The sequence below is a fragment of the Akanthomyces muscarius genome, chromosome 6 (assembly GCF_028009165.1).
Source record: "Akanthomyces muscarius strain Ve6 chromosome 6, whole genome shotgun sequence".
NCBI classification, from domain to species: Eukaryota; Fungi; Ascomycota; class Sordariomycetes; order Hypocreales; family Cordycipitaceae; genus Akanthomyces; species Akanthomyces muscarius.
The window spans coordinates 2,418,530-2,444,532 of NC_079246.1; the positions used below are offsets into that span (position 1 = coordinate 2,418,530).

General features: G+C 52.5%; 11 protein-coding genes across 12 annotated transcripts; 5 read left to right on the plus strand and 6 right to left on the minus strand.

Annotated features, from left to right (window-relative positions):
• Positions 1 to 416: 416 nt before the first annotated feature.
• On the plus strand, positions 417 to 2,410 carry LMH87_000849 (uncharacterized protein; the record flags this gene model as incomplete). Its single annotated transcript, XM_056198825.1, has 4 exons — positions 417 to 580; positions 683 to 1,395; positions 1,449 to 1,585; positions 1,637 to 2,410. 4 exons carry the CDS (start codon positions 417 to 419, stop codon positions 2,408 to 2,410), a joined length of 1,788 nt encoding a protein of 595 aa, XP_056055736.1.
• A 424-nt stretch (positions 2,411 to 2,834) lies between these two features.
• LMH87_000850 (uncharacterized protein) lies at positions 2,835 to 4,670 on the minus strand (the record flags this gene model as incomplete). The annotated part of the gene is made up of 1 exon (XM_056198826.1): positions 2,835 to 4,670. One exon carries the CDS (start codon positions 4,668 to 4,670, stop codon positions 2,835 to 2,837), a length of 1,836 nt encoding a protein of 611 aa, XP_056055737.1.
• Positions 4,671 to 5,194: 524 nt separating this feature from the next.
• Positions 5,195 to 6,315, minus strand: LMH87_000851 (uncharacterized protein; the record flags this gene model as incomplete). Its single annotated transcript, XM_056198827.1, has 5 exons — positions 5,195 to 5,433; positions 5,503 to 5,614; positions 5,686 to 5,807; positions 5,892 to 6,011; positions 6,069 to 6,315. The coding sequence occupies 5 exons, from the start codon at positions 6,313 to 6,315 to the stop codon at positions 5,195 to 5,197; spliced, it is 840 nt and encodes a 279-aa protein (XP_056055738.1).
• Positions 6,316 to 8,180: 1,865 nt separating this feature from the next.
• Positions 8,181 to 9,338, minus strand: LMH87_000852 (uncharacterized protein; the record flags this gene model as incomplete). The annotated part of the gene is made up of 7 exons (XM_056198828.1): positions 8,181 to 8,185; positions 8,240 to 8,250; positions 8,346 to 8,553; positions 8,625 to 8,721; positions 8,777 to 8,901; positions 8,951 to 9,073; positions 9,125 to 9,338. 7 exons carry the CDS (start codon positions 9,336 to 9,338, stop codon positions 8,181 to 8,183), a joined length of 783 nt encoding a protein of 260 aa, XP_056055739.1.
• A 273-nt stretch (positions 9,339 to 9,611) lies between these two features.
• LMH87_000853 (uncharacterized protein) lies at positions 9,612 to 10,654 on the plus strand (the record flags this gene model as incomplete). The annotated part of the gene is made up of 5 exons (XM_056198829.1): positions 9,612 to 9,810; positions 9,862 to 9,987; positions 10,045 to 10,211; positions 10,270 to 10,357; positions 10,422 to 10,654. 5 exons carry the CDS (start codon positions 9,612 to 9,614, stop codon positions 10,652 to 10,654), a joined length of 813 nt encoding a protein of 270 aa, XP_056055740.1.
• Positions 10,655 to 11,535: 881 nt separating this feature from the next.
• LMH87_000854 (uncharacterized protein) lies at positions 11,536 to 15,488 on the plus strand (the record flags this gene model as incomplete). 2 transcript variants are annotated; one of them, XM_056198830.1, is made up of 8 exons in its annotated part: positions 11,536 to 11,582; positions 11,641 to 12,611; positions 12,675 to 13,718; positions 13,789 to 14,196; positions 14,243 to 15,141; positions 15,198 to 15,276; positions 15,368 to 15,431; positions 15,485 to 15,488. In XM_056198830.1, 8 exons carry the CDS (start codon positions 11,536 to 11,538, stop codon positions 15,486 to 15,488), a joined length of 3,516 nt encoding a protein of 1,171 aa, XP_056055741.1. The 2 variants fall into 2 exon arrangements, with proteins under 2 accessions (XP_056055741.1, XP_056055742.1); XM_056198831.1 differs by having other exon boundaries at positions 12,684 to 13,718.
• A 104-nt stretch (positions 15,489 to 15,592) lies between these two features.
• LMH87_000855 (uncharacterized protein) lies at positions 15,593 to 16,108 on the plus strand (the record flags this gene model as incomplete). The annotated part of the gene is made up of 1 exon (XM_056198832.1): positions 15,593 to 16,108. One exon carries the CDS (start codon positions 15,593 to 15,595, stop codon positions 16,106 to 16,108), a length of 516 nt encoding a protein of 171 aa, XP_056055743.1.
• A 457-nt stretch (positions 16,109 to 16,565) lies between these two features.
• LMH87_000856 (uncharacterized protein) lies at positions 16,566 to 17,969 on the minus strand (the record flags this gene model as incomplete). Its single annotated transcript, XM_056198833.1, has 5 exons — positions 16,566 to 17,120; positions 17,201 to 17,305; positions 17,365 to 17,544; positions 17,608 to 17,801; positions 17,933 to 17,969. The coding sequence occupies 5 exons, from the start codon at positions 17,967 to 17,969 to the stop codon at positions 16,566 to 16,568; spliced, it is 1,071 nt and encodes a 356-aa protein (XP_056055744.1).
• Positions 17,970 to 18,992: 1,023 nt separating this feature from the next.
• LMH87_000857 (uncharacterized protein) lies at positions 18,993 to 19,253 on the plus strand (the record flags this gene model as incomplete). Its single annotated transcript, XM_056198835.1, has 2 exons — positions 18,993 to 19,186; positions 19,241 to 19,253. The coding sequence occupies 2 exons, from the start codon at positions 18,993 to 18,995 to the stop codon at positions 19,251 to 19,253; spliced, it is 207 nt and encodes a 68-aa protein (XP_056055745.1).
• Positions 19,254 to 19,343: 90 nt separating this feature from the next.
• On the minus strand, positions 19,344 to 20,174 carry LMH87_000858 (uncharacterized protein; the record flags this gene model as incomplete). The annotated part of the gene is made up of 1 exon (XM_056198836.1): positions 19,344 to 20,174. One exon carries the CDS (start codon positions 20,172 to 20,174, stop codon positions 19,344 to 19,346), a length of 831 nt encoding a protein of 276 aa, XP_056055746.1.
• A 353-nt stretch (positions 20,175 to 20,527) lies between these two features.
• On the minus strand, positions 20,528 to 23,379 carry LMH87_000859 (uncharacterized protein; the record flags this gene model as incomplete). Its single annotated transcript, XM_056198837.1, has 4 exons — positions 20,528 to 21,718; positions 21,771 to 22,128; positions 22,186 to 22,783; positions 22,884 to 23,379. 4 exons carry the CDS (start codon positions 23,377 to 23,379, stop codon positions 20,528 to 20,530), a joined length of 2,643 nt encoding a protein of 880 aa, XP_056055747.1.
• Positions 23,380 to 26,003: the final 2,624 nt, after the last annotated feature.

The following is a 26,003-nucleotide window of genomic DNA, read 5'->3' on the forward strand; positions in this document are numbered from 1 at the left end:
TGAGCCGGAGAAAGACTTCTGCCGCATTCCGCTGCTGTGGCACAAAGCCGCGTCGCCACCAGTGGCTGCACGACGTTGCGTCGCGGCGCGAAAGTCAATGTCCACTGCGCTGCACTGCTGCTGAGCTGCCCATTCAACCACCTAAAAGCCAGGTGCTCTCTCCTCGCCCCTGGCCCTGAAAACCTCTCACCCTTTTCATTCCTTTTTCATTTGCTTCCATCTCCTTCAATCCTCTCCTTAGCAGCCTTTTTTCTTTTACTGTAATTCTGCCCTGCATCTCTAATACCAACCGAACAGAGTTGGCAGCAGGACAACGCGCATCCAACGCCGGCCTTTCACCGTTGAAAACCTCCTTTTGCCCTCACCGAAGCCGATTCTGCATCGCAGGGAATAGTCGACTGCGCGACCAATACACAATGGCTGATTTCGAAGCTGATCTCTTTGATCTCGCTGGCGGCGGCTCCGATTCGGAGGGATCCGTCGACCGCAGACGCTCCCCGTCGCCGCCAGCAAAGAGAGGCTCCAAAGCGACAAAGTCGAGGCGCGCAGATGATGGCGACTCAGAGGAGGAAGGCGAAGCGTGAGTGCTCATCTCCCGTGGCACGAGATCCATATTATCCTGTTCAAGGTGATGACGGATGGACGAGATGATGAACGACGCATGCTAACCTGCTCGGAACAGCTACTCAGGGGCAGGTTCTCCCGACTCTCTAAACTCAGCCCCCATGGACGAATCAGACTCGGACGACGAGACTTCAAAAGGCCGCGGCGGCGGCAATGATGAGGAAAAGTACCCCGTCGACGGCAAGTTTCGAAGCGAGTCGGAAAAGCACGAGATTCTGGCGATGCCTGAACTGGAACGAGAACAGATCCTCGCGGACCGCGCCAACGAGATAGAGAGACTGCGGCAGAACCGCCTGTTGCGCCAGATGGTTACGGATACACAAAACGATGAGCGCAAGGCCAAGAAGAAGCGCAGCGCCGACAGCGCCGATCTCGACGACGGCGACGATGACCGCCGCGGCAAGTCGTCGCGGAGCAGTGGTGGCACGGCCATGGATGCGCTGCGCCGCGCCAGAGCCGACAGGCAGAAGCGCAGGGAGGACCACGAGCGACGCCGCGACGCGTACTCTCCCCAACGGGACTCGGATGGCGAGGAGAGCGAGGACGACTATAGACGCCGTTCGCGCACCCCTGAAAAGAAGGAAGAGAAAAAGGACGAGCCCAAGCCGGAGTTGAGGGACTTTGAGAGGGTGCGTCTGGGACGCAACGAGTTTGCGCAGGTGTGCTTCACGCCAGGTTTTGAACCCTCGATTACGGGCTGTTTCATTCGTATCGCCGTTGGTCCTCACCCGGACACAGGTGTCGAGCAGTACAGAATGGCTATTATAAAGGGTACGTGTGGTGGCTGTTTCTTCCATCAAGAACTTGAAGCTAACCCTATGCAGGTTTTACCACCGGCAGAGCTTATGCCCTGAGTGGTCCTAATGGGACTTTTGTAACGGATCAGTATGTCAAGGCGGCGCATGGAAAGGCGGTTAAGGAATTCCCTTTCATCGCCGCCTCAAGTGGCAAATTCACAGAGGTATGAACGGTACTCCGCACGAGCCGTCAACGTGTCTAACAAGCCATGCAGAACGAGCTGAACCGCTACCAAGTAACATGCGTCAATGAAAACGTCAAGACGCCTCTCAAGTCTGTCTTGACTAGCAAGGTTGACCAAATTAACAACCTGCTCACCCACAATTGGACCAACGAGGAGATCAAGGCGCGCCTTGCCCGGCGAAACGAGCTGCGCAAGCGCTTCGACCCGGCCGAGCGTGAGCGCGTCGCGCGCCTACTCGAGGAGGCCACCGTCGCTGGCCACGAAGACCGCATGCAGGAATTCCAGGAGGAGCTCGACAAGCTAGGCAGCCAGCGCCTCGCCTTCAAGACAAGCCTGGGCCCGACCAAGTCGTCGTCGTACGAGAGTCCCGCCATTTCCAGCGAGCAGGACCGCCTGGCTGCGCGCAACAAGGAGAACCGTCGCATGAACCAGGAGGCTGTTCGCAAGGCCCAGCTGCGCGACCAGGCCAAGGCTCGCGAGATTGAAATGTCGCTCAGCCGCGGACAGATGGTCGAGGAAGAGCCCTCGCGGCGTCTCCGTACCAAGGCCAAGTTTGTGCACGATGTGAACGAGTCACCCGCCGGTGCGGATGGTGACAAGGCGGCAAGCGGCATACTTACGCCAGCAGCCACAGCATCCAATGGGGCGCCGACGGCGACAAAGGGGTCGGGGCCGCTGCCGCATCTGGCCAAGTTGCAGGACAAGAGCCTGGCGGACAGCAAGGGCCTGCCGACGATTCATAAACCGCTGATGGATGACGACGTGATTGGGTCGCTGGATCTGGATATTGACATTGATATTTAACCGATAAAAAGCTAGCTTGATGATGGGGTATTAGATTGCGGGAAGGAGTTGAAAAAGACGGAATTGGCGAGAGCAAATGCAGTTGTATCATTTCTATATATATCTCGTTTTATCAGCAATCGGAGAATGATACTTTTCGCGGGAAAAATAAGATGAAGCCCCCAGGCAGGAAATGGAGGTTAAACGGCGTTCTAGGTGGAAAGAACTAGGTTATCGTACTATTTCAGAATTCTTAAACATTTTCTTCTGCTCTGAACTGATGAACTAATGCTGTATGGGGAAGGAGTAGATCATTTTTTGTGAGCGCTTCCAATCTTGATTTTCAAATGCATCGCTGCTAGAAATCACCACGGGCTAATCGTCATTCTCATCTTCGTCATCCTCGTCATCTTCGCCATCCTCGTCATCGTCATCTTCATCGTCCTCATGTACTTGCAGGGGATTGCGGCTGTCTGTGCCCTGGCCCAAGATCCAAAACTCGCACTCGCTGAACTGGCCAGCTGCGGCACCAAATATCCTTTGATAGTCCCCCCCCCCCCGCCATGGTATCGCGTTCAGCGCCACGCGGCTCTCGAAGTATCATCAAAGCACACGTCTTATCCCTGAACACATCCAGGGCTGCTTTCCACGTGTCAGTAAGCAGGTGGACCTGTGTCAGATGGATGCTCTTCATCGGCTGCGGCAGCTGTTTCAAGTCTGAAAGATTCACAGCGACACAGCTGAGCGTCATGTCCATCAGGTGAGGTCTGGGCCGGGCACACAGAACTTTTCCCAGGTCGACGCTTTCCCCTGGCGGCCTCGGGGAACCCATGTCTAGTTTGAGCTTCTGGAGGCTGGCCGTCTCCAAGCAAGCAGAGAGAAAATCATGAAGACCCCCCGCCTCTGGCGCGTCCGCCGACATGCCAGCTTTGAATGAAAAGGCTGTCAACCGCCGCGTGGCAGATGACAGCTCTCGCCAAGCGTCTGGGGCTGCTGCCATGCCACCTGGGCTTCCCAGAGTCCGTAGGTTAATATCGAGACTGTCGAGGACTGTGCCGGTTTTTCCGACCGCCCTGATGAGCTGGATGGTGCATTCGAAGTTGGACAACCCTAGTCTGTATTGTTCCGCATCAGTGTCTGCGGCTACTTGGAGCATGGACCGACAGATCAGAGTCCTCATGCCGGCTCCAGATATCATGCGATGCCTCTCCGTAACAGGATTATGGTCTGCAACGTCCAGCTTCCACACGCTCGTCAGCCTTGCAGCTGCAGAGCCAAAGAGTCGGACGAACTCTCCAGTGTCGATCAGTGATGCCTGATTTTTCAAGAGAGCTCGATACTTTCGATGCGCCTGGTCTAGGCTCGCACGGCAATTCTCATTGTCTAGGGCAGGGACGTCGTCGTCGCTTTCCGTATCTGCTGACGCATGCCCGCGTATCTTGGACAAGACCGCCGCTACGTCTACTGATATCTGTGTCTCTGTCTCCTCGGGGATTTGTGTTATATCCCACAACTGATCGTGACTGTCGGTTTCGTCTTGAGCTTCTGTGTGGAGGTGAGAGAAGAATGTGCCAAGGTCGCCGAGTGCGGACGTCTCGAAATGAAGGCCAACTCGGAAGGCTCGAACGCCCCTAGAAATGGTGGGATGGCGAGAGACCGCGCGCAGGCGCGCAAGGGATGCCTCGTTGGGGCTGATGCGCACGCGGCGGACCAGCAGCTGGGAGCCCAGTTCGCAGAAGCGCCGACAGACTAAGCGCACGTTTTGAATGTCCCTTCTGCCCCCAGACATGCCGTAGCTAACAGGCAAATCCGGATCAAAGCCTTCAACCAGTTCGAGGATGCCGACGAGAGTCTCTTCAGGCAAGTTCATGATGCTGAGGCTTCTCAAAAACGGACGTGACAATGCGTTGACGGCGCGCCAAACAGCGTCCCGATGTGCCACCAATGCCGCCCCCTGGATTTCGACGTGCTCAATCTCACGTTGCAAGTTTTCCGCAGAGTTGAGGAGACCTCTACCGCCCGCGCGTTTCCACCATTCCGACTCAAGCGGTGGTTGGTCCCCGAACCCTTTGCGCTGGTACCACGCGCGCCAATAAGTTGATCCAGCTTGGCCGGGTCCGTTGTGTTCAGCGGGAAACAACAACGTCTTGACGGTCATCAGGCAATTTAGCTCGCGCAGCAGGCTGCGAGTCTCCGCGTCGACAATTCTGAGTTCATCGTGCGCTTTTTTTAGGCGGTCGCCGTCGTCGGCAGCGGACGCAGAGGGGCCGGGCGAGGCCATTCGTACAGCGGCGTGGTGGCCTCGGGGACTGATGAACCTGCAAGTCGTCTGTGTCCGGCTTTGAGTCAGTCGTAGCCCTGGAATGGCCCGTGGCAAATTGTGATTGTTTTCCTCGCTTTTCCTCTTCTGGGTGCCCAGGTCCGCCAGCCTGACTGGTGGTTGGTTGTTGGGGGGCTGCGAGGCGTTTCCCACTGGGACAGCCGATCACGACCAACTCTGCCATAATCAGGCTCTCGTAATTTCGAGCGAGTGCGTTCACTGGCTCATGAGCGGGACTCGCAATCAAACGTACATGCATCATCATGCCTCATGCGCAGACAAGGTGTGTTGAATTAAAGGCACATTTGGCGCTTCGGCGTCGTTATCCATCCCTTGGGCTGAGGACATTGAGGTAGGTGTAAGTTGCACCACGACGTGAAAATTATTTAAATAAATCCAAACTGTTCTCTTGTTCAAGCGGCTATCTTTGACAGCTCTCTGTCGAGACAATATGAAACCGCCCCCCACGTAGAGCTCTCTCTTGTCTACCTAAGATGGGGGTGATTCGGATGCTTATACACAACTGCGTCGCTGGGCTTGGCCGGCACTCGGATGCCATGCGCCGTTTCATTGGCGTACGCGACAATCGAATCCCAGCTGCGGCACTTGTGCTCGACCTCAAAATCCGGCCAGGGAATGTCTCGATTCTCGACCCAAAAGGACATGTACACGCCGACGTCGCCAGCGCACATGATGGCCTCGCGAAGGTAGTCTATGCAATGGTCTAATTTGGAAACTAGTCTTCAGCTCATGCGTGCAGCGAACAGGTAATAGGGATAGGTGGGTAGCTTACCGACGTGCTTGCGGAGCGTGGCGGGTGAGTCACGGAAAGCGAATGGCATAGGATCTCGCTTGCGGTAGTAGTCCTCGTAGGTGAACTTGCGAATGAGATTCAGGCAGTGCAACTGTGCGAAGACATTTGCGGTTAGCGCACTGGCTCTCATGGATATAGCATATTGCTGATTACGAGGCACACCTGATGGAAGACCTCCATGCTGCCAAGGAACTCTTGTCCGTTGGTGCCGTCTAGCGCAGCATATGTTTCGTTTTTTCCCAGCGTCTCGACCAAATCCATTTTAGAGACCGAGACATAGCCAGCTATTGTACCATTGACGCGTTAGCAACAAACCCGAATCTTTGCGTATCATGGCTCTCAGCGCTCGCGGAAGATTGATATCTTACCGAGATCTAGGTCTTCCCACCTAGAGTCGATCTCGTCGGTAGGGTATCCTTTGTAAGGAGACTTGGCTGTGAATCCTTGAAATGTAACAATTTCATAGCTGATATGCGGCAAAGCCGGTGCTGACATACATTTTGTCAGCGGGAATGTGAGAAAACGGTTGTGCGACGAGAGCTTACAGAAAGACGAGAGCAACTGTGTGCAAGTTTGCTCTGAGCATGTGGATCTGACCACAAAGAAGAAAAAGACGAGAATGTTGCCAAATAACAGTGTTGCATTGGTGAGGAGGAGGTATCGGGAGTGTTTCGGATGTGTGTGCAGCGGTACAGAGCTAGGAACCTCGGTGTCGTCGCTGCTCCAGGTCTCGTCCGCGGTGTTGCGCAGAAGCGAAATGCCATGTTCTTTGTCGTCGCTCGACTTGCCCATTACGAGAGTTTCCTTGGTAGAATTGAATGAATCTCATGCAATCCGGGGCGATTGAATAATTTGCACTGCGGGATAAAGGAACTTAGGTCGCGGGATGCAGTGTACGTGTTGATGAGAGAGGGTGACGCTGCTGTGGGGATACAGTCGAGGCTGGACAATAGCCTTTAGAATCGCAAGTGAGTTTACATAATCACTGAACAGCTGGTTCCGAGCTCGAATTCAAAGTCCATGGTCGGTCTGAAAAGCACACCCCTCTAGTGTAATTTACAAGTGTTGCAGCGCGTTCGAGGAGAGGTCAATTAGCCCGCCGCACACAACAGCGCCAAAACTCGAGGATGTTCCTAAGTAGTAAAATTCTCAAAGTACCAGTTCACGATCAACAGAGTTTATAGTTTGTCTATAGATATAGGTCTATGATTGATAAGCTCGGTGTTGACCTAGCTGCTCCCGGCATCGTGACTTGGATGATCTCCCAGTCTTGCAAGCGGTTGCTACACTGCCAAGGTCTATTCTAGTCGTAGTACTCGGACATCTTGCGCTTCTCGTCGACATCCTGCGCAAATTTAGCTGCAAATCTCCGGCCTAGACGCTTTTTTCTTTACGCAGCATTTTTCTATCAACTTACATTGAGAGCACGGTCAGCATGGTCAGCGGGCAAAGCCATGGCAAGGCCAACGGCGGCGAGAACGATTGCGAATGAAAATTTCATCTTGATGTTTGTTCGAGGATATATCTTTTACGACAAGTTTAAGAGATTGCTTTTCTGGAGAGTTGTCAATGACCAAGGAGTATGTCTGGGCGGGATGCTTTTATATGCATCCGGACACAGTGCGAGGCTCTACAGCCTTCCTCGACGTCTACATTAGATAGAAGGAGATTCCGACTCATTCGAGACCTATTCTACTTGTTTGTGATGCGGGGTAGCCTTGTCGGAATCGGCTGGGTGACGATAGCGGGTTGACCATTGAACATGAGGAGCCATGCCGAGAAGAGCCACACGCGGCGACAACCCCGTTGCCAACAATGTTTCACTGCCTACGAGATACAAATTCGTCATCATCGTCAAATAAAAACAGAGAATTTACAAATACGAATAACAAAGGTAATTGTTCCCGACTGTCCACGTGGGCTTCTTCACGGCACCCTGCTTGCCGACAATCCGTCTTCCTGTTCCCCCTGTCGTGTAGGAGATTGATGGTGTAGCACTACTACATGAGGCCCGTATGGCTTGCTTATGGTACGGGCCTCAGGCGCCTGCAGTGAGTGCGTTATTTACACTCCCCATGATGTGTAGCTGATGTCCGACAATGATGATATTCATTTGAGGTCCCCATTCTCAATTCAGGAGGCTATTTCTATCCAGTATCTTATCGAGCTCCAGTGCACTTGGTTATTCGCCGCCAAGAGAAGACAAAGCCGCTCCTATGTACTAGAGCCTGTTGACAGGCGATTTGGGTGCCATCACGGGGTAACATAAAAACACGCCGCTTGAGTAGAAGTAGTAGTTTGTTATACCTTTTATCTTTTATTGCTTTTATTACTGTCCTCTATTTTCTTGTTATTCTTATTCCTCTTCCTCTTCTTATTTTTCTTCCTCTTATTTACCCTATCCTCCCTATCTTCCCTATCTTCCCTATTTTCTTTTGATTTCTCTCTCTCTCTTTTTAATCTTTTTTTAATCTTTTTTTAACAATAACTGATATCCCCGCCACTGGCGTCTTTTTTCTTCTTCTTTTTTTTGGCACTCTGGCAATGCATCGGGTGGCGTGCCGTGGTTCGCCACACCCGAGGCGAGTCAGCTCCAGCAGAATTCAACGCCACAGCTAACCTGGGTGAATTATTCGAGCGTTCTCTGTGCACCCATTCTAGGCTAATCTATTAGCTCTATGCTGTTTCGTAGACATTCGCTCTCCACATCTCGTACAGGCGCTGGTGCTGAATATGTCGCGCAGATAAGAGGGTATACATAGGTCGTCCACAACTAGTGGTCGGCCACGATTTTTGCGTGACAGAATATGCAGCCACATTACTCGTCCGTCAGCCGGCTCAGCACCTTGGGGTCCCAATCTAGAAGGTTGCGCTCGACAGCCCAAAGCCTCATTTTTTCAAAGTTGCGACAAGTCTGCGTCGTTCGCATATTTATGCCCCATTTGCCCAAATGCTCGTTCCACCGCCAGAACGATGCGCCAATGTTCGCGTCGCACATGGTCGCCTGGCGGATACGGTCGACGCAGTGGTCTGATGCTCGCGCTATTAGCATGCAGCCAACTCGACTGAGGCCCCGGAATGCTATGTCGAGAGATACGTACCGTGATGAATGGAAATATTCTGGTTCCTTGTTCCGTTGGGGAAGAAGACGCTGTAGTCTGGGAATCGCTCAGGATACAGAGACTTGCGCAGAGCATTCTAGAAAGCCGCAGTCAGATAATGACAGTGTTCGAGGTATTTTTTGCCAACAGACAAGACAATGTAGCTGATGAAATACTTCCAAGGAAACGATCCCATCACCTTGAGTTCCAGGTGCGACCATGGTGCTATTGGGCAGTCTTTTTGCGCGCTTTGAATCAATCACCGTCGTGCTTGTATCTAACTCATGTTGGTAATTTGGCTCATGGTGAGGTACAGAATTACTTACTTCGGTACAGCTTGTCCCAGATCTCATCTTTCACGTCATCAGGTGGTCCTTGAAATGGTGATAGCTCGTGAATATTGTCCAGGAAAACGACGGTTTCGTATTCTACCAAGTCCCACAGCGGTGCTGGAGACTCAATTAGCAAGAGGAGAGGGACGATGAGCGAACCCAACTTACTGTTTTGCGCGAACAGATCACATTTTGATGTTCGTGAATCGGATAAAAAGAAAAGGCAAAGTAGAGTGAGGATGGCCGCATATAAAACTGATAAGTGAATCTTGTGATAAAATGCTGGGTTTTGCTTCCAGAGTGTCTCGTTCAACTTTGGCTCCGACACTAACAGTGTGTGGCTTTCTTCGTCAGTCATATGAGTCTGGCCGTGGGAAATCATGTTACGTTTTAACAGATATTTTTGACTTGGGTAGCAGATCAGTTTGTGCGGGTATGGACTACCTTCATAGAGTATTACAAGTCAGTGTCCGGAGCTCGGAGAGGTGTGAAGAGCAGAGAAGGCTGTAAGCTGTTGCTGCTCACTGCGACCAATCGCTCTCAACCACGGTGCGTGGGTCGTTTCTTAATTCCGCACACCAAATTCGCCAAACACCATCTTTTGCATCAACTATTTCTTCAGTTTTCTGTGTCTACGCCTGTGCTCGGAAGATCAATGTCATCAAAACACAAATACGCGCTGCTCGAGTCCGCAGCGGCAGTTCACCCTCACGAGGTCAACGCTCACTGGTGGCGCCGGCTTCGTTTAACAGCCTACCTCATTGTACCCATCATCACTAGCATTGGAAGCTTTCTGCTTGGTGTTCATATCTCAGAGTCCCGATCAGTATGCACTGAAGGGGCTGCTTGCTGGTGTAAGTCGCCGTGAGATTCTCTACATAGGTACGCAACTAACAAGTCGACAGCTGCTGAGCTGGCGGCGATGGAAAGGCGGCCTGTACAATTTTCTGGCGCCTTTAATTTCACGAATCGATATCGCGCGCCACCCAGCGATGTACTAGATGAGGAATGGAATCGATTTACGCACCATGGTGAGTCGTTGAGAACCACTCGGCTTCGCAGATCACTGATTCCAGGCGCAACAACAGCGTTAATCGACGGCACCGCTTCGTTAATAGCAGTCACCGCGAATGATATTATGAAAGCGAATCTAACTGCGGACAGCAGACTCTTCGACAGCACAGTAGAGTACGGGCAGGTGAACGGCGGTGGCCATATGGCAACGTTGGAGATGTTCCACCAGCTGCACTGTTTGGTAAGTTGCATTGCCTCTTTGCGTAGAGAAAAAATATCACCCACACTAACAATAGCAGAATATGCTGCGAAAGGCCGTTCATAGTGATTACTATGAGAAGATAGGTCAAGCGGGCTCTCGCTCAGACAAAATGGCCACGCATCTTGGTATGGTGCCTCCAGTCATCACAGTCCATGGATCGCGTGCTCCTGATGAACTAACATTGCCCAGACCACTGCATCGAAATCTTGCGCCAGGTCATCACCTGCTATGGCGACACTGGTTTAATTACCTACCACTGGGTACAGGGAAATCCAGTACCTTATCCAGACTTTAGCACATGGCACCAGTGTCGGGATCCTGAAGAGATGCTGGCCTGGGCAAAGGAGCGCGAGGCCCCAATCCAGGTCAAAGTTGATAAAGCATTCTTTCCGAACGTCTTCGAGCTGGAGGAAGCCCCATAGTGGCGTAGGTAATACTGCACAGGTAGTCTGTTAGCCACATCATTCTGAAGAAGCTTCATTCGCTCGCGGCCACTCTTTGCCCATTTGTCTCGGGATTTGGGTGCCGCGCAACGGCGCCACCTCCGCTTCGGACCGGGCCGGTCACACACCGTCACATGGGGCGAGATGCTATCGCGACTTTGCGCGAGTCCTCGTGTCCCCCACAACAGTCTTGCAGGGAACCGTAACCCCTGCAGCCTGGTTTTCAACGCGAGTTATCGGACCCTTCTCTTCGGAATGGAAGCCACAATGGTCGAGAACAGGGTCGATCCACTGCCCTACAGGAAAATCGACTGGGGCAGTGACATACTCCGCCGACGGACCGGTGTCGTGAATTGGAGGCGTTGCAATCAGGCCAGGCGACCAGGAAGGCGCTGGAGCTGAAATGTCTCTTTCTGGAAGGTCAGCATTTTGTTAAACATCGCGTGATTTTTCCGCACAGTGCGAGGTTCAAAAGTCCCAGTGGCAGCTTTCCATTGCTCCAGGCGCTCAACACGAAGCCGATGTGCTGCGCGAACAAGCCGAGATTACGCCCGCGCAGCCAGCTTCACACACCGAAAAAAAAAAAGCATCCAACCCGGCAGGGCTATCGCATAGCTAGGTGCTATTCTCCCACATGCCATTAACCCTGTTATCTCATAACGGTCTGAGCTAGTCGTTGCTTCCGCTTGATCGCTTGGAGCAGCAGTGCTGAGCACCAGTCCACTCACATTGGTGCCTGGTAATCTACTCTCACAGCTCACCAACCATTTCGGAGCTCTACAAATGTGCTGAGATACCATATCAAGCATCTGCACGTTAAATCTTCGTACTGCATTATATCTCGGGGTTAGTCAGAAAACATGGAGAACGAACTCGCGCACGAAAACGTGGAGTTCGACTACCAACGGCAAGGACATTCATAATCATTAGTTCAAAAATGAATTCGAGGCTGATGTATGATACAGAGTCCCTCCATGGCTTGCAGTGGTAATAAAGGCTGCCCAGCAAGGGCGAATACAAACATACCTCGTCATTCTTTCCTGCTTTGGCACGAGCTTCCAGTTCCTCATGGGTCAAACCAAGCACAAAATCCAGAAGACTAACAGCCGAGTCCCTTATGAGCTGCTGAACAATGTGTTGAGAGTTGCAAGCTGCGTCTCACTTTATCTGACACCACTGGCGCTGGAGAAGTTTTCGTCCACTGTTGTTGCTTTGGCGTACATCTCAATCTTGGGAATTGCGAAGATGCAGTCTAACTCGGCCAATGCCAGTCACTTGCTCCAACAGACGGTGCTACTCTCCATGACAACACTCGCTCTCATGTTTGCAACCCACTTCTTGCCGCTTCTCGTCATAGGCAGCACCGCCCAGCCCAGCACTAGAGCGCTTGCTAGCACTGTCTTGTTGTTTCTGTCTATTTTCGTCACCTCCATTACACCCAGGGACTGGATAGTACCCGTTGGCGCTTCAGAAGCAACCAAAAAAGGACCGTCTCAAGAAGAGACTGCCAGCTGGTTGGATTACTGGTGCACATTTGGACGCCTGACTCCTCTCATCGCCAGGGGCTGGGATGGACAAATTACATCGAAGGATCTTGCTTCTCTACCATGGGACTACCAACCCAGTGTACTTCTTCAAAGAATCAGACAGCTCCGACATAAGCACCACTCAACGGCAAGGACGTTGTTCGCTTTTCTCTGGTTCGACCTCTCAATCGCTGCAGTCTCAGCATCGATGTTTTTCGTCACGGAGCTCATCAAGCCCCTAGGCATGTATTATCTTCTCGATTATCTTGGCAATCCTGCAGATGCTGTATTTCAGCCATATATCTGGCTCTTTGTCATCATGGTTGGTAAGCTGTTTGGTACCATTGTGCAGCAGCAGCTGGCCTTCCACTCTGGCCGGGCTTCTCTCAAACTCCAAATTGCCTTGACAGGTGAGATTTACAGTCACACGATGCAGTCTCGGCAGCTAGACCACGATTTTCTGAGCAGCTCAGGCTTGAAAGACGCCAAGCGTTCCTCAACAGGTCTCCTCACCAACCTCATGTCGACTGACATCAAGACCATCATGCAAGGCAGAATTCTCATCATGGTCATATTTGGTGGGCCTGTAGGTGGGATCATCGGTCTTGTTAGCCTGTATAAAATTATCGGCTGGCCATGTCTTGTTGGACTGGCGATTACTCTGCTTGGCACACCAATCACTGCTTGGATTTCCAACTATGCATCGGATGCGGAAGAAAAAGCCAAAGACTCCCAAGATACTCGAGTATCGCTTTCAACAGAATATTTCCGATCTATAAAAATTGTTAAATATTTTGGATGGGAAGATGTAGTCGCAGAGCAGATGGAAAAGTCTCGAGATGAGGAGCAGAGCCATCTTTGGAACGTGGCGCTCTTCTCTACTGCCTCGACAGATGTAGCCTACATGATTCCATCGCTTGCACTCGTTGTCGTTTTCGCGCTCTATGCTGGCGTCCAAGGCAACCCCATGACAGCATCTGTGGCCTTCATCACCATTGATCTGATGGAAATCGTCCGCGACAATACGACCGTCGTCTCTGTGGTAGGGAGAATGGTTCCAAAACTTCGACTTTCCATGAAGCGCATCGACCGCTACATTGCTGCCGCTTCGCCAAAGCACACATTCCCCGAGGGCAGGTTGATCGTTAAAAACGCGACATTTCAGCGCACGGCTTCTGCCGACTTTAGACTGCGTGATATTTCAGTCGACTTTGTGCACGCCGGGCTGAATGTCGTGGTTGGGCCTAGCGGCAGTGGCAAGACGTCGCTTCTGCTCTCGATTCTGGGCGAAACTGTGTTGGAAGATGGAAAGGTCACCAAGCCACGGGACGTAGCGTTTGCATCCCAGAGCCCGTGGCTACAGGCAAGATCTTTACGCGATAACATTCTCTTCACGTCTACCTACAACGCCACCAAATATCGCCAGGTCATCAAAGCGTGCTGCCTCGATGTCGATCTGGAAGAGCTGACAGGAGGAGATGAGACAAACATTGGCGAGAATGGACAGCTTCTTTCTGGTGTGTATAAACTATTTCATACTTTCTTCGTCGCTTCATTTGTCTTCTTGGTTATTCTAATCCTTGGCAGGGGGGCAAAGAGCCAGAGTTTCGCTAGCTAGGGCCTTGCTCAGCGACGCACCGCTGCTTCTCCTGGACGACATCTTTTCTGCGCTTGATAGCACCACTGCAATCTCTCTATGGAACAATGTATTTTGCAGCTCGCTTCTAAAAGGCAGAACTATCGTTCTTGTAACGCAGCTTCCTTGGATCGCGGCAGAAGGCGATTGCGTCGTGACTATGGAGAACGGTCGCGCGACGACGGAGAAAAGGACTGTCACACGGAGTCCCAATTCCGTGACAGGTGCTGCAAACCGAGAGGCTGCAAAACATCTTGCACAGACAGAGACAAGCATGGAAAAAACTGGCTCGGCCCCGGAGGATGAATGTGACGAAGAAGTGGCAACTTTACAGGCGCGTCACCCAGGGCGTTTTCAGTGTAAGTCATATCATGCTGTCTCTTTCGAGTTTACTAACCATGTCAGGGATGGAATACATTGGCTATTTTGGTAACTTGTTTACCATTGCACTTACAATGTCCACCTTGGTCATTTTTATTCTCACCGGCATGGCTACTGATCTCTGGCTCACGTCGTGGGTCGACATTGAGGACACCCAGTCAAACCCGCACACGGCTTACCACCTGGGAATTTACATTTTTCTCTCATTATTCACAACTTTCAGTGAGGGAATCACAAACCTAGCTTTTATGCGTGGAAGTTGGGTCTCAGCTCGCAAGCTCCATTCGTTGTTTGTTCATGCTGTTCTGAATACTTCCATCGGTTGGCTGGAGAAGACGTCCATCGGTGGCATCATGGGCCGCCTCTCATCTGACCTCGACTCTCTGGATCAAAACACCTCGGAGCCTTTGAGGGAGTTTCTTGACGAAGCTTTTAAAGCCATCATGATGCTTGGCGCCATCACAGGTATTTTGCCGCTCATTGCCGCGCCGGCCATTGTACTATCGATGGTCGGCGCCCTTGTTGGGGAGGTGTATAGCCGCGCTATCAAGATGGTCAAGAATATCGCATCGTCTACGCAGGCACCCGTCATCTCGAGACTCTCTGAGACCATTGACGGTATGGCTGTGATTCGCGCACGCAGCGACAATGTCCAGTTCGCTTTTGATGAGACTATTTTTGGGTTGCTTCACAACTCGGCACGGGCCGCAGCCGCGCAGAGGGACTGTGACCAATGGCTTAAGTTCCGCATGTCCCTTCTTTCGGCACTCATTAATGTCGTTGCTGGCATTCTGGCCCTGCGGGCGAGTGGACATATTTCAGCAGGTCTTGTCGGATTCTCGCTCGCCCAGGCGTCGTCTCTCAGCAACGGGCTTCTGCGACTCGTGTTCAAGCTGAACGAGCTAAATCTGTCCATGCAGTCTGTATGACAACACATCTTTTGATTCATGATGTTGCGCGTGCTAACATTCCCTGCTAGTTCCAGCGTGTCAAGGAGTATTGTCATCTCCCACCGGAGGAGGAGCCAGGCTCCAGAAAAACGGGAACTCTTAGTCTCAGTCCGTCCTGGCCACAGTCGTCTCAGGTTGAATTCCGGAACGTCACTGTTCGCTATTCCCCAGATGGCGCTGACGTTCTAAAGAAAGTCAGCTTCTCCTTTGATGCTGGCGAGCGAAACGCCATTGTCGGCCGCACAGGCAGTGGTAAATCTACCGTATGTACCACTCTACACACTCGACTGCCCGTCTTCAACTCAAAACCCTACAGGTGATTTTGTCTATCCTCGGCTTCACACACATTGTCGCGGGTAAGATTCTCTACGACGGAGTAGACATTGCCACCGTGCCTCGCAGGAGACTTAGACAAGCCATTGGCATGGTCCCGCAAGACGCGCTGCTCTTCCAAGGCACCGTCCGTATGAACCTCGATCCATCTAACACCATCCCTGACTCTGATCTCAACGAATTTCTCTCCATGTGTGCATCGCTCAACGCCATGAAGAGCCAAGCCGAAAACGATTCCTTGCAAAGTGATTTGATGCTAGACACACCGGTCAGCCCAGGCGGAAACAATTTCTCGCACGGGCAAAGACAGGTGCTCTCGCTATGCCGAGCAATGGTGCGCAAGAATAAACTCACGTTGCTGGACGAAGCGACGTCGAGCGTGGACATGGGCACGGATAGCGCCATCCAGGGTATTCTCCGCGCCCAGCTGAGCGGTGGGCAGCATGGCTTGATTACGGTCGCCCATAGACTCAAGACGGTGTTAGACTATGACAAGGTTGTGGTTATGGGCTTTGGCAAGGTGCTGGAGATGGGAAGCCCGACGGAGCTCCTGGATTCCAAGTGCAAGTTTTATGACATGATGGAGCATAGTGGTGGCGCCGAGTAGGCGAACACACTTGAGTCTTCTGAAACGCTGAAAGCCATTGTCTCTTTAACAATGCATAACAAGCACCTCGAGTGAAGAAGAGGCTTGAGAGTGCGACGGTTTCAAGTGAACTCGTTTAACTTTTGTGCGCATACTACGACGAACGCCTCGAGTGAGACGCTCGCAATATATATCTCATCTACACAGATGGAACCCACACCGCATGACCTCAACCGAGGCATTGACATTTTACACAACTGAACTGTCAAATTTTCTATAGCATACTCAGCGCAGGTCCTCGAGTGAGGCATAGGCATCCTCATCCAACTGCGGATTGTCACATATTACATAGCGTAGCATAACTATTATTATCACCTCGAGTGAGGTTGTCAAGTCGTATTACGCAGAATAATGCAGATAAAAGTCTATCGTGTATGTCATGGTCCAAATTAGTGTCTTTCGACAAGTCCAGCAGCCCCTACTGGATCTTGCGCTTCATCACGTCAGGCAGCGTATCCAGCCTCTTCGAAAACCTCCGAACGGCCTGCAGCACCACCCACAGCAGCGTAAACTTTGCCGCCTCCCACCCGTCGCCCCATCCGCTCCTCACACAGCTGACCAGCCCCAGCCGTGGCCTCTCGCGCTTCCCGTCCAGCTCGTCCTCCCACCGTTCGCACGCCGCGCGGAACTGTCTCGGGTCGTCCGTGATGACGGCGTCCAGCACCCGCGCCGAGGACACCACGTCCTTGCCGCCCTGGTGGTCCCGGACCAGGTTTCGGTCCAGCAGCCACCACATCCAGTTATCCTGGTTGACGGTCCACGTCATGACGGGCGCGGCGGGGACCATGGGGTGAGCACCACGCGCATGCCGCAGGAAGCGCCGGCCCAGCAGGCCGGATAGGGTGGAAAAGTGCAGGCTGAAGCCGAGGTTGGGAATGGCGGTGCCAAAATGCTGCGAGTAGGAGCGTGACCAGGAAATGTGCGAGAGGGGAAACGTGGGAAGGAGACGCCGTGCTGTGGTAATGTATGTGGCCTGTGTTTTCAGGTTAGTTCGGCCTCGTAGATTAAAACACAAAACGGCAAGTTCTTGATACGCAAAGGTGGTATACGTACGTTCCAGCAGCCGAGGAGGATACGCTCCTCCCATGGTACAGGACCTTTGACCGAGTCCAAGACTTGCCTCATGCTGGATAGAAGCTGATCCGCATCGTCGTCAATCTACAAGATTAGCTTCGGTGCTCTAGAAAAACCAAGGGGGAGGGTTGTATCTGATATACCTTGATATCGAGCACGCACCACGTCTTCTGCATGCCGTCCTCTGCTAGCAGTCCCAAGACGTCACTCAACCGCGGCATCCCAACATGTGGCGACCTCAAGCTCCTCAGAGTCGAAATATACTCCCAGTCACAGTCGGCAATCTTCTTTGCTACGCCATAGCAGCGTTTCAAAGTGGCGTCCTGTTTTCCCGCTCCATCGGTCAGCGAAACAGCTTATATAAAGAATACGGGATAAGCAATCACATGTGACATGACGACAACGCCGTCCCGGGTTAGGTGCACGTCCGTCTCAATACCGTGCGCGCCGGCCTGCACCGCCGCGCGCATGCCCTCGAGGCTGTTCTCCGGCCACTGCGCCTTGTACCCCCGGTGAGCGACCGTCTGCGGGAGGAGACGGGCCGGGTCTCTGGCGGAGGGGATGGCGGCCGCGAACGGCGCTGTCAATTTAAATCAGCGACATTCTCTTGTCTTTTCTTCTTTCTCTCTAGACTCTACACATCTCCAACTCGTTGAGATGGGCACCGCGGGGTTTGGCAAAGAGCCGAGGTTAGGATGGGAGGAGACGTACCGTCCGGAAGGTCATCAAATAATGAGGCGGGATCCATGTTGGGTCGTGGTTTTACATGTGTAGATGGAAATCGAAATACTCAACGAGTTATCCGTCAAACGTATTATGTAGGTGCGTGCTTGAGTGCCTGATCTCCGCCCCGGTCGCCTCCCGGAGATAGCGCAGCACGGAGTCTCCGATTCTACCGCAACCCCACCAAAGTCCGCCCACGTTCAGACGAGGCCGGCCAGCATGATTACCACGTCATCAACTACATGCTCATGGCTGAGCATTAAACTCAAGAGGCCTTTCTCGTTTAATCTGTGCACTCTTCGTCAAACGAGGTGGCACGTTGCCCTGTAAAGATGATGATGGGTAAGGCGTGCTGCAAATCCGCCGGTTGGATAGCCCAATCCCGTAGAGTTGGTGTTTCCCACAACAATAGGCTGTTAAAGGAGATAGAGGCGGTATTGCTAGCGGAGATTCTTGCTCGTTCAGGTAGGATGATGAGATACTAGGATGTCTTCCAAGTGATGGATGACCTTGTAATACGCTGGTATAGTAGGCAGTAGTGGCCCGCGACTTGCTGCATGATTCACACATATTTCGAGCGGCAATAATAGAGACGATCTTTCAACGTCCAGTGGCCGTGAGCTTTCTTCCTATCCCGATGTATAGACAGCGGTTCCCTGAAAGATATGACCGCAACCTTCCTCGCAGTCCTCTTTCGCGCCGTCTACAATCCCCGGCATACATTTAGTTGAAGCATTTGCATGCCGTTTGTGGCATTAACTTGCCAGTGAGATAGATTCAATCTTGAGAAGCAGCAACACAAGGCGAGCAGCCCCTGGATACTGCACACCGGGATTTGAGTGTTGCCATCGTGCAACGTAAGACTGGCCACTGGACATAGCCGCATGCCTCGCCTCGGGCTTCTTGAGACGTGATACATGTGGCAGAATCACAATGCAAAGAGTGCGTCTGGCCCGGTCCTCGTACCAGATCAGAATAGATTCTTAGGTGTCTATCGCTGCTCCGCCCAGATCCTTTCGCTCCAAGCCAGCTCTTCACCTATAACAAGATGTTTCGTCAACGCGCTACTTGTACGCAATACTACATTCACTCCACGTGCGGTCACGATTTGGATGTTGAGTTTGTCAAGTGCCCTACCCATGCTACCAAGGAAGAGTTGCGCTGCCCTACTGGCGTGTGGAAGCGGATGCAGGCCAAGTTTTCTACGCATAAATGCCGAGCATGCTTGAGAAGTGATACCTGGTGCGTTTCTGCCTACAAACTATATTTTACACCAGCTAATAGTGCTATATTTAGCATCCAGACATGAGCAAAAAGGGGACCATGCGAAGCCATGAGCGAACTGGTATTGTGGCAGGATAGTGCTGGAGATGAGGCCGTACTGGCGACCTGGTCATGGCTATGTTTCTATATCCCATGGTGCTCCTAGCCCTGATTGATCGGATAGCCCTTTATAAAGATTCTGTTTTTCCTTCTCTGCGAGTTTCTCCCAATCAGTCGTCTCATCCCGCAATCTCGACGCTTCAAAGTCAATAAATTTGGGCCCATCCTTTGTCATGATGATATTATACTTGTTCATATCGCCGTGGATGACGCCCACTTCATGCAGATCACGCAGTGCCTCAGAACACGCCACGTAGTCGTCGGTTGATTCGGGATAGTGTCCGACCAGTTCCTCGGTGATGAAGCCAACCACGCGATCGTGCGTGTCCTCGTAAACGTATCCAACCAGTGCAGGTGACACGGCAGAGCCGCACAGCCTATGATACACCTTTACTTCCCGCTCCAGTGCCCTGACTTCAAATTCGAACCTTGCGAGTTTCACATACACCTCGGCGCCTCGGGCTAGGCAGTGTCGGGTCCGCGCCTTGACATTGTATTCGCGCTTCAAGTTTAAAACGTCGAACAGGCCGTAGCAGCCGTGTATGGATGCTGGAGACATAGAGTGCGGCTGAAACGCGTCAACATCGATTTGTAGAGTAGAAGCGGCATTCATCGTAATCGTGAGCGTCTTCCAGTCGGGGCGTCGCCATTCATCAAGCTTCGAGAGGAGTCGTATGATACCAGGGCCATATGTACGATTGTCCTCTGCGAGAAACTCGGTCGTTGATACGTGGACGTAGACTACCGTCGCACGGCCGCCGATGTAGCGGCGAATTCTGTAGAGGGGATCGTCTGGGAGCGAATCAATGTCCAATACTGTGCCTTGCGGTCCGGCCACTGCTGCCATCGTTTCGACGCTAATACTGTGTCGTATATTATTAGGTATGCTTTACTTTTGCGTATGCATGAGCAAACGGGACGGAAAGGCGACGGCGGAAGAGCGGACGAGCTGAGTACCGCACTGTGCGTTTCAAGCAACACGCTCGCACGATCACACCAAGTACAGATTCAGGCGAAAAAATAGATGGCATTATCCTGAGCTTCGATAAATAACCGGTAAACGAAAAAGATATAAAAATTGCATCAACTCCAGCAACCATACCCAAGTAAAACAAAGACCAGCCCATAATCGCTCCATTCATATACAGCGCCTCCCGTAAAACAAAATTCGTTATCATCCAGAGAAACTAAGATTTCGGATCAAATCAGGTAGCCATCAAGCGTGTCCATATTGAATGATTCGCCGCCAGCAGCTTGCATCTGCTTTTGATAGCTCCCTCCCATCTGGCCCATGGCAGGTGGCGACACTTCCTCGCCGGAGCTCAAGCTCTCATCACTCATGCTCAGCACGCTCTGTGGCGCATCCGAGGCGGTAAAATCGCCAAGGCTGAAGCTGCTGAGGTCCCACGAGTCGGGCGACCAGTCGCTCGTCTTGCTTGCAAGCGCAGGTTCGTTCACCAGCGTTGCGCCTCCATAAATCGCATTGTATACGTTATCCATGCCGCCTTCCATCGAACCCAGCAGAGCCTCCCACTCATTGTTACTGACGCCCGCAACTTTGTTCGAAAACTGAGTGTTGCTCATCATGTTTGCCAGATGAACTTGGGCCTGGCGGTCAAGTGGCAGCTGCTGCTTGGAGCCCGGTGAGTGCGATCGAGATCCATTGGGTGTCGTGTTGAGAGAGAGGTAGTCGAGATTCGGTCGCGTCGCTAGGAGAGGGTTTGCGTGCTGGCTCGCGGTCGGCATCTGCGACATGCACAGGTAGCTTTCTGGCCGAGCAAAATCTTCGGACTGCACACTCTCAAATGACCCACGGCTGCGCGCCATTTCCAATTCAGAGTCGGGCGAAATTAATGCCGGCATCGTCATCCGCCTCGACTTGTCTTGAGTGCTCACGTGCTGCGGTTGGAGTTGGTGCCTTTGTTTCTTCTCATTTCCACTCACTCGCCTCCTTGGCTGCTCCGCTACAGGTGACTTGGAAGTTGAGCTGCGGCGCGGACTGGAAGACGAAGCTGGCGATGGCAATGATGATCCCTCTACCGTTACGAGCGTGCTGGCGATTCTTCGCAGATCAACACAGCCGGGTGACCGCAGACGCTCAACGGTGCTAATCACAGAGTTAACCAGTCGCTGGTTGTCCCGGGCCACCTTACTCTCCGTTTTGAGATCCACAACCTGGAATAGTAAAGTCAAGGCGCTGATAGTAAGCACGTCGCCCTTATTGAGGCAGAAAGAGAACGAAAGACTGCGTTCTTCAAGAAGCTCGGAGATCTGAATGATATGCTTGCCAGATTCCGCAATGGACATAAGTGCCGAGGCTGACTTGTTGCCTAGACCGGAACCGATAGCAGGCCGGTAGATGAGGGTGCGGATAAAGTAGTATGCGAGGGCCTGTGCGTGTCAGTTGGGTAGAACAGTCTGCCGGAGGTTCTTCGTTGCTTACCAAAAGAGGAGATCGGCTTCCAGTGACATCTGTGGATGGTTTGTCTTGGGCAAACCTGAGTTTCAGGTGCGCCGGTAGCGCGTCATACCAACTATCCAGTTCGTTCTCCAGTGTATTCATTTGTTGCAGTGAGAGATCATAGGTGGTGGCAGACGGATAGTTTTTCTCGAGAACCTTGGCCAGGATGCGGGTTGCGCGGAACAGGGCCAGTGCACTGGACAGACGCGTATGCTCGCCCGGAAGAGTAGGCTGAAAACCCTTTTCCGTTACGTATTCATCGTCCGTGTCAGAGGGATATTCCACCTGCAAGTCATCTTCACGCAGCAGTTTGGGAAGCCCCAAGGTAGCGGCGGAGAAGCTATGGTGATGTTAGTGGCAATGTACAAACAAGGGATGCATGGGTGGTGACGCCTACCAATCCACAGTATATAGTGTCCAGAAGACCTTCTTTCTTGTTTCAAGTGTCAGCGCACCGAAAGAAAATCGCTTTTGGCTCTGGTGGAGGCCAAGGCGATAGGCTAAGCCGACCGCGATAGACTTGTAATGTTGCAGGCGTCTATAGTCGGCAGTAAGGGAGCAGTAGAGCAGTGCGAGTACGAGGCACTGAAGAGCACTCATGGTATTCTCCAATAGAATCGCCTCAAGGGCGCCGGCCCATTGTCGCTCACATGCTGCCAGCTGATCCAGGTCAGGAGCCGAAGAAGAAAGCCCAGCGAGGCTGAAAACGAGGTACAGCTGGGCAATCTTGTAATTGCACTTGACCTTTTCGGGGTCGGCGACAAACTCCTCATAGATGCGCAAAAATGTAGGCTTGTGAAGAGCGGGGAACAAGGCCGCCCATTCTTGAAAGTATACATTGACGCATCTGTCGGTAAAAAGACGAGGTGGCACTCTGAGAGCAGCCTCGGGTGGGTTGGGCGTGAGTGGTGGGCAGCCTTGCACATGCAGGAAAGCCTCGGGATTGAATTCGCTACAAGGCTTCCCACTCTCTTGCAGCTTACGCTTCAGGGCCGCTATCGGGCAGGAAAAAGAACGAGTCAGCAAATATGATGTAGGCAACAGGAAAAAGGCGTGGCACGTAGAATTTGACCATGTCAGCAAATGGTAACTTACTAATGAAGGTGCGGCCGCTGGATGCGCCCATAAAGTAGGCATCGGAGTTCTCCACGCCGAGTAGTAACGGTGACGCTTGAACGCGGAATGTGTCCTCCTTGTCAGAAATTGTATCTTTTGAGCCATCGCTGTTTGTGCTCGTGTCATGGAGGGCCGATGACGCCCCAGACGTAGAAAGACGGCGGCCCTTGTGCATGGCGGATAACATGTCAATCTTTTCGTCCTTCTCGTCCAGTAAATCCTTCAGCTCGCGAACTTCGGTTTCCAAGGCACGCACGCGCTCCTCGAGAGATTCCGTATAGCCTCGAGGGAAAGCGCGCCGTGACAATTTGTCGCTAGTGCGACATTCAAAGCCGACGTTAGCACATTGCGAGCAAGTAGGGCGGACGCCGTCACAGCGAATCTTTTTACTGCGGCAGCGATCGCAAGCCTGTGCAATGCGGCTCTGGGCGCTGGTGCCGACTTTGATAACCTTCATAGGCAGAATGCCAGGCATTGTGGGCGATTTCGCGCAACGGTCGGCGTTTTTTGGTAGAGGATTCTGGCGCTGACTCGCCCGGTTCGAGAGGTGTTTTTTTCGCTAGTACTCGGTTCGCAAAATTTCAGACGGTTCCCAGTCTCCTGGTGCAGCACCACGGCGAGAAATAATTCATGCGTACTCGTCTCGTGTGTGCCGTACTTTTGCAGGCTCGTTTTGTTCTTTTTTTTGGTCGAGGGTGAATTGGCTGCCGTGAGCGGGAAAGGCGAAGCGTGCAAGGGGATTGTGGCGGTTGACTAAGAATCTCCTTGTCGTGCGGCTCGGGTAAGCGGAAGTAACGATATAGTACAGCGGCGCGTCCAACTGAAAAGGCGACGACAGCGATAACCCGACGCAGGACAACACCACACAAATTCAGATCTGAGAACAGAAGAGGATTTCAAGAATATGATAGAGTAAAAAAGGCGATTTTACGAATAATGGCGGAGAGTAATAATGGAAGGGGAAGAACTGGTAGAAGAGCGGTACCCCAGCAAAGTAAAGAAAGATTGGGTCGTATGTGCGGGTCTGGACAGGTCTAATACGGAGAACTGGTAATGAGAACCCCGTACTGGTGCTCCGTATGTACAACGACGGTAGATGTGGCAGGAGTCAGGACATGGTGTCGGAACCCACTGGCACGGCTGTGCAAGCCTGGGGATCAAGTCGTCCCGAAGAGCCACGAAGGAAGACCCGACTCTGTCTGCCGACCCCGGGATCTCCTATGGGTCTCAAGCGTCCCAACAGCATAGGGACAAGCGGCGGGCCTAGTCGCATGGCCAGAAACCAACGCAGCCTGTGGTGGAGCGTCGTTAGCGCCACCGCAAGACGTGTTAGACGTGCTGCGACATGCGAGTCTGTTGTCTGCCAACGGCTAGCTGTATTTGCAAGCTCCCCGGCTGGCTTCTTGGCTCCTTGCAGTGGCCTTGTGGCCCTGCTGGTTCCGACTGGCATCCAGAGCCCGTTCCCACTTCGTTTTAGCGACCGTGTGAGCGTCGAGTGGTGCCCTTGCCAGGTGCTTGGCGGGCCACCGGGCGCAGACCCATCGCCACTATTGCCATGGATGCTAGCTAGTTGGAAGAAGCCAGCCATTCAGCAGTTTCGCAAATCCAAACTAGCGGCGCACAAATCGTCCCAAAACTGGAATTCCGGGGGTGGGCCGTGACCTGTCTTTTTTTGCTTTTGTCCCAAGCGAAAAGTGGGTGGCGTGCCTTGGGTGCCTTTGGTCTGGCGCGAGAGTCCCAATTTCTCTGGCTAGTTTGGCATTTTGCACCATTTCCCACACCAAACTGCGGCGAGCACCTGTCTAGAATCGTGATGGTGATGTAATGTGTTGATCCTGGCTGCAACCTCTTGGTCTTCTCCGCGCCAAACCCGTCGTGATGGGTGCTTCGCTGGCTGCCCCGAATCCTTCAATCTCGACCGCATATGTGCTGCCTGGACAAGCCGTAGCATCATCAACTCTTGGCTAGGCTCGTCGCAGAACGTCATTGTTTCCGACTATTCATCCCAGCCTAATATAACTCCGTGTCGTGTGCCATTCCCAGCCATCGTCAAGGGCGGCTTTGGCCTCTTCCGACGCCATTCCCAGCTAGCCAGTTGTCTGCATTTGTTTCGAGTCCTGCTTCCCGGAGTTCAATCACACCGTCGCCTCTGGATCCTCTTCGTCACCTTTGGCTTCAGCAGCCATCATACGATGTTCCGATTTTGACTCCCAACACACACTAGCTATCCCTAGTGTCTTGCCAGAAAACGCCTCTGGCCTGAAGCTGACGGTGCAAAGCTGCGGCGTTACTGCTACTCCACTCGAGCCGCGGCTCGCCAGTGCGCCTTTGCTGTTCTAGATGTCCACTGCACCTCGGCGATGTTAGATGTATGACCAGCATCACGCTGTCAGACTGCGATCTTAAACCGGAAGTAAAGCGAATAGGAAAGCGTGGTTCAGCTGGCGGCGGTACGTGTTGGCGATCGTTCCATACTTTCCGGGCAAGACTCAATGCTTTGCATCGCAGGCAGTCGTCCAACAGAGCTCAAAGCTTGCATTCCTGTTTTGATCGTATTCTAATCCCCGAAATTGGTCCATTTTCGAGCTGTATAAGTCCGACGTAGCCCTCAAGCTTGGTAAGAAGACCCCGGCGCTCGGTCAGCACCAAGTGTGGTGGGGCATTCTAATCGACTTCCATCGTGCATCACATCGTTTGCCCGTAACCAGATTACCCCGCCTTGCTGGCCGACTCTTCGTAGTTGCTCGAATACTTAGGGTCGTATTGAACGTCAAAGCGGCAAGATTGCGATGTACAGAGTGGGATAGCACAGTTCGTACTAATGAAGTGTTTAGAGGTCGCGCCGGGCTGTTGCGTCTCTTGCAGTGCCGTCCCCTTCCCGATGATATGTTGGATGAATGAAGGCTGGTTCTGCTCGTTCCTTCGTCCGGTGGCGAAACCCAAGTCCTTCTACATATAGCAAAATGGCAAGCAAACCCGCCAGTGTACATGCTTCTTTTGCTCGCGACCTCCAGAGAACTTCAGTTTCATCGTCGTAGCTGGTCGCAAGGCTGGTCTCCATCCCACATCCCTAGGTTGTGGCGTAGACTTGTCGCAGGC